This window comes from Adiantum capillus-veneris, chromosome 25, assembly GCF_014529385.1.
Source record: "Adiantum capillus-veneris isolate H3 chromosome 25, ASM1452938v2, whole genome shotgun sequence".
Classification (NCBI taxonomy): domain Eukaryota; kingdom Viridiplantae; phylum Streptophyta; class Polypodiopsida; order Polypodiales; family Pteridaceae; genus Adiantum; species Adiantum capillus-veneris.
This window is the reverse complement of record NC_140955.1, coordinates 36,952,471-36,958,470: the sequence shown is the minus strand read 5'-3', so window position 1 is coordinate 36,958,470 and position 6,000 is coordinate 36,952,471. Positions and strand designations below refer to the sequence as shown.

The window sequence follows — 6,000 nt, the reverse complement described above, 5'->3', positions numbered from 1 at the left end:
AAAATGGCTCTGGTGTACTAAAAAACAGACCAAAAAACAACTCAAAAACACTGTCTCTCTGACACTGTAAGCTGTGGGTAAACCTGTCCTGCACTTGTACTGTCTCTGACTGTCCTGTCACTGTCCTGTAAGCATAGACTGCGACAATGCCTCAACGGCAGTAAAGCAAAGATGCAATCCCAACTGTCTAACTCACAGTCAATACATCCTAGCTGCCTATCTAAGGGTGCTCGAGGGATCGCTCCAAGACCTGTATCACCGAAAGGATCTCAACATTAGAGAATCCCCCAGCTCAATAAAACCTCACTCGACCCTCAACAAAGGTTGCAGTAAATCTGACAATACATAGACTTCCCACAAAGTCATACATCCACAAATTTCCCATTGTATGCTGTAACCGCTGCGGCGGTTGTTTGCTGCGTGACTCACAACCAGCAAACCCTCAACAGACATACATCATCTCTGACAATACATCCCATGTGGAAGTATTTGCAACGTCAGGAAGAAATCTGGAATATCACAGCAAACACAAGCTACCTGATGAACTAGTGGATGTCGCCTACAGTCTGTGTGTAGATGCGCCCGTGTCGTATGTGACACGCCTCCAAGAACTGTGAGCCGTCCTTCGATGTGTAGACAACCACAAATCAACACTCTGGGAGTGTCGATATCCTCAGTACCTGCAGTCGTAGGCCGAAAACCCCAAATTTGCAGAGTCGGATCTGCACCCGCTGAGACCACGTAGTCGAAAATGGCCTACGTAGACCTTTGTCGAAGCCGAACGGTGGCCGAGATGACCTCAGAATGAAATTCTGAGAACACCAAGCCCTTAGGGCCCTCCCACGAGATTTGGGGCCGTGTCTTCGCCTGTCGAATTTCACTCCAATCTGAGCTGGTGACTCTAGCCTCCTGCAGTGTTGCCCCGAGCCTCGATCTGAGCTCTGATACCAGTTGAAGGAGTACGAGCGGAAGTGCGACGCGAGAGAGAGTGCGAGAAGAAGAGCACGACTATATGGTGAACTCGCTCTACTGTAATGTGTATAGCATAGTGAGTTCTTATTAGGTTTTTACAAAAGAATATGTGTACATACCTAGCGGCTCGCCCACTTACCTGGGCGACCACATTGGGCTTTATACCCCAACACCCCCCTCGTGGTGGAGGCATTGACTAGATTAGTATCCTTTATGCACGGTCTATGGGATCTACCCAAGGATAGGCTTGTCCTGGAGTCATCTCGACAACTAGCGCTACAAGGCGGTACAACATGTTGGTATGGACAGATGACATCATGGTTTCAATCGCATGGTTTCAACATGGATAGATTGCCTCCGTTTCAATACTCCCTGGATGCACCCTCCCTCTCTCACACGGATAAATATCACAGACTCATGACCCAGGATCTGATTCAGCTAGATACCAGGAGCACATGGATACAGCCAACATAGGAGTTGGGCACGAAGATGGCCTTCTACAGAGAGCATCTTCCTCAACTCACGGAGGACGGCTTTGTGATTAGGCCTGCATACATGGATACACACTTATCTCATGGGATAAGATGGCCTGTTTGGCAAATACACACATCCTCACATCAGCTCCAGATCAAGACTGGCCGATTTCGAGGGGTGCCAGCGGGGCCCAGGATATGTCCCCTATGTAACTTAGAGCCAGAGATAGAGCTGCACTACACATGTCATTGCCCGACGTACTATGAGATACGCGGCCGCTTCCACTGCCTGTTCAGAGAAGGTTTCGGGTCTTTTTCTAGAGTCATGAGATACAAGGATCAAAGATGTCTCGGATAGTTCCTGCTAGAGCTGCGCAAACTTAGGGAGAGCTTGCTGAGGACATCAGGGGAAAGACAGTCTCAGAGACGAATCACAGATTTCTTCACACCAACCAGGGGAGAGCCAGAGGAGTAGTCATTACAACAGATCTCAGAGCCCACCCATACTAGAGGTACGCTGCTCGACCGAGCCACCGAGCTAGGCAGATCCAGACGCCCACGACCTCGGGGGGTCTCCCACCACTGACGAAGGCTGCAACAGAAGATACAGATCACTCTAGCTCGACATGCAAGACGCCCAACTAGAGTCCTGACCATGGAGGAGGTTGATGAGATTCGACAGCGACCGATGAGAGATTTCATCTGAACTCCCCCCCCCCTCTCCCCTCCTGTATCTCGTCTCAATCCCGAATCAACATCATATTTATTTCCTTTCTCCTTAGTGCCTTAGGGCCTTGGTGTTTTAGTTTTAATGTTAGCTCTTTGTAACTTTGTAATTTTTGTACTCAGACATGATATCAGATTCACCAATTGTAACTTTTTTGTCTCATAGGTCATTTTGGCCTTTCGAAGACGTTAATATAACATTTCATTTCATTTTCATTTTTTTGTCTCTCTAAGAGAAATAGGAAAAATTTGACTACACTTGATTTAAGGTAAGATGGGTCCCTTGGCCTAGAGACTAAATGTATACATGAAAACGCCCGCAATACCTCAGAGATAATTTAGGGGCTGCCCATCCTCAGACTTTCTAAATGCTCTGGCACACGCAAAAATATCTCTTTCCCTTTTGTGAAGGTAACTTGCTGACATTTCTCATTAGCATACTTCTTATACCAATCCTTTGCTTGTCGATTTTTTGGCACAAGCCAATCTCAACATTTCCATGTGGTTTTTGAGGAAATCCTTGACCTGTTGAAGCTTTTCAATCACCAACCCCACTGTAACTGATGACCTACGTTGAAAACCATACATAAGCATGAAAGGACCAAAACCAATCGTCACATGGTTAGCACTACTGTAAGCAAACTGGAGAATATGAAGATTATCTTCCCAATCCAAATGCTTCTTACTAACATATGCTCGTAGCATATCCCCTAGCACTTGGTTGACTCGTTCAGTACTGCAGATCATCCTGAAATGGATGGTTAGACTTGCTTTCAAATGCAAGTGGGCTTCCCTCTTGCAGAAGGTTGTATGGGTTGTCCACAACTCTCCAAAAATGACTCTTAAACTTGGACGCATGATCACTCACAATGTTACTTGGCAACCCATATAACAATATTACCAGACTGAATCGCAATCTGCAAACAGCTACCAAAGTAGGTTAAGGAGCAGGGTTTAAGTAGAATGATTAAGATGCAATCCTTTGCTCAATTCAATTACCCCCTTTAGTAGCCCTTTGTTGTATAGTTAGTCCTGTGGGACACAACTTGCTTCTTCCTAATGCTCATTAAGTCTCCGACTAAGTTATTGTTGTTGCCTATCAATTGGTTCTACTCATCCGCTCCTGTTTCACTACAAAAGCTGATGTGATAAAAATCAAAATCAACTAAGAAAGTAACCAATTGTGCTCCAAAATCTATCAAAACATGTACGACAAATATCAATGCCTTGGTCTCACTGATATTTGCCGTACGAGAAAGCCGTGAAATTGGACCATTTTACAGACAACTATACATGTAACCAATCATCAAATATGCATTTCTTTTTTGAAAATTGTCAATGCACTTTGTAGTTGTTTACTTCAGTGCTAGATGCTTGATGTCAATATGGGTATGTCCTATTATGTTATAGATGTTCTATAGCAACTCCCACCAAGCCACATTAGATAGATGTTCAATTAGCGTATGTTCGCAACTCCCACCAAGCCACATTAGATAGATGTTCAATTAGCGTATGTTCTATTATGTCCTATCCTATAGATGTTCAATTTCAAACGCGAAAATTTGAAAGGGCAGAGTGCCGGGGGCGAAGAGAAGCAGCCAAATGACCCTTCGAAAGACCATCGCGCCTCCTCTGCTCTCCTCCCGTCTTTGCGCCCAGTTCTAGCAAGCAGCCAGCAGCTCACCACTCTCTTCTGCTGCGTCTCGTACCCTCGAAAGTACTTCTTGCCGGTGCAAGTATACATAACAGAGAACGTTGTCTTGTGGACAACGGCGATTCTCTGCTAGTTCTTCCAACAAGAAATAGCATATAGCGCTTCTCTATCGTGGACATGGAGGGCCTGCTCTCTCAACCGCAGAATGCAGCGCCTGTTGATCCACACAGAAATGCACCATCTCCCCCTATGGTGCCTCTGGAGGCAGGCCGCACCTCACAAACTCTAAATGCAATGCCGGTGGAGCCAGGTCGTCCTTCACACTCCCTTAATGCAGCGCCTGTGGATCCACACTGTGGCTTACCATCCTTACCTATGGTGCCCATGGAGGCAAGCCGCACCTCACAAACTCTAAATGCAATAGCAGTGGAGCCAGGTCGTCCTTCACAATCCCTCAATGCAGCACCTGAGAAGGGAAGCCACATCAATACCTTCCCAGAGGAAAGCCATCCCTCAAAATCTTTGAATATGATGTCAATGGATGCAACATACAACCTGCAATCATCCCCTGTAGATGTACGTGCATCTGCATTGCATAACATGGTACCTGTCGAGGTTAGCCGCACTTCAAAGTCTTTGAATGTGATGCCCGTTGAGCTGGAGCGTGCCTCTCAACTGCTTCTAGTGCCAGCTGAGGCTAGCGACGATGATGTGCGGACCATAAAAGAGGTTCTCTCTGTTCACCACGTGCCTGTGGTGGCTTCCTTGCACTGGGAGAAGCTGCACACAATTTTGCATACCCTCTGCGATCGGATTGCTATCCAGGTCCACACGTTCTCTTTGCCTTTTGATGTAGTCTCATTTCTGGCAAGCGCCTGGCAGATTCTCCACACGTTGCTGATTTTGTGGTTTTGATGTTGTCTATGCAAGGCTCTTCGTATTGAAAAAGCAGAGGAGCAGGGGAAAACATTTCTTGGATTCAAGGATGAGCTTGATCAGTTGTGGTAATAGCACACATCTTTTTACATGCAAGAATCAGCAGATGTCGAAAGTAGAAAAGGGAATGCATTACCATCTGGTTTGGCTGGTGCATTTTGCACCTGGGCTTTGTGTCATCGATGGAATTGTTAAGAAAAACCAGTATTGCTTTTGTACAAAATAAGAACATAACAGCTTGCATTCATGGAGCCATTCCTGTACCCATCTTACTGTCTTAAAGTCTCACTTCACCAGATGTTTCCATGAGCAGCTTTTAAGTGCCTGACTGAGTGTTCCTTTTTGCTCAAAAGTTGCACCCCTTACGTGCCCAAGGAGCCTTTGCGTCAAATGTCTGCAGATTTGTTGACGGCATCCTGGATGGAAGACATGTCAATCTTGCACTTTGGGAGTAGATGGTCATTGACATGCATAAACTCTACGGACATATATAGATTCATATGAAATGGGATGTGATGTGAACGATTTGATTTGTCTTGGCAACTGGCTTGGTGACATCAATGGCACATCAATCAGGATGAACACCTGATGTTATTCCAGGAACGATTGTATTCAGTATTTTTTCCAATGTTCATGCAAGCGATCGACGAGCTGTGTGTTAATGATGTGGGATTGCCAGTTGATGGCTAGGATTATGTAAATTTTCCAAAGATTACAAAGGGTTCCTTCTACCTTTTTTTCCTGGATATGTATTATGCGCAGCTTTGGTGATGAGGATGAGTTGCTGTCTCTACCAACTGAATCTTTTGTGACTGGTGCAGTGTGAGTATGGTGCAAGCTGGACTATCTGGAGTGGTTTAGCAGCAAACTGGGGTAAAAGGCTAACTATCATACTTTCAAAGGGGGATGGTCATGTTGTCAAAGCTGTAATCTGATGGATATGCTTCCTAAGTTTCTGAAATAAATATGAGATGTGCTCATGAGTCGAAATAATAAATGAGTGCAGTAAGCAAACAAGTTCAGAGAAAAGGGCTGATGCCCCTCTCAAGCTCGATTTGAAAGTTTCGAGGTCAGAATATTTTCATTGTGACGTTTTGAGTCAGGAAAATCACAATTTTCTGCTGTGTTGTTGGCGATGACAAAAGTCATGTCCTCATGTTGATCATATTTAGCCCATAAAGTACCCTTCACCAGCTAAAATGGTAGGTTCTTGCACACTTTGCAGCACTCTAGTCCTAA

At 45.2% G+C, this 6,000-nt stretch overlaps 1 protein-coding gene across 2 annotated transcripts in view; it reads left to right on the top strand.

Annotated features, from left to right (window-relative positions):
* Positions 1 to 3,726: 3,726 nt before the first annotated feature.
* Positions 3,727 to 6,000, top strand: part of LOC147424725 (uncharacterized) — a 61,896-nt gene continuing 59,622 nt past the window's right edge. For both annotated transcript variants that reach the window (XM_086499953.1, XM_086499952.1), the window contains exons 1-2: positions 3,727 to 4,650; positions 4,756 to 4,829. In XM_086499953.1, coding sequence (XP_086356079.1) covers positions 4,003 to 4,650; positions 4,756 to 4,829 — 722 coding nt within the window. In that variant the 5' untranslated portion in view covers positions 3,727 to 4,002. The remainder of the gene's footprint in view (positions 4,651 to 4,755; positions 4,830 to 6,000) is intronic.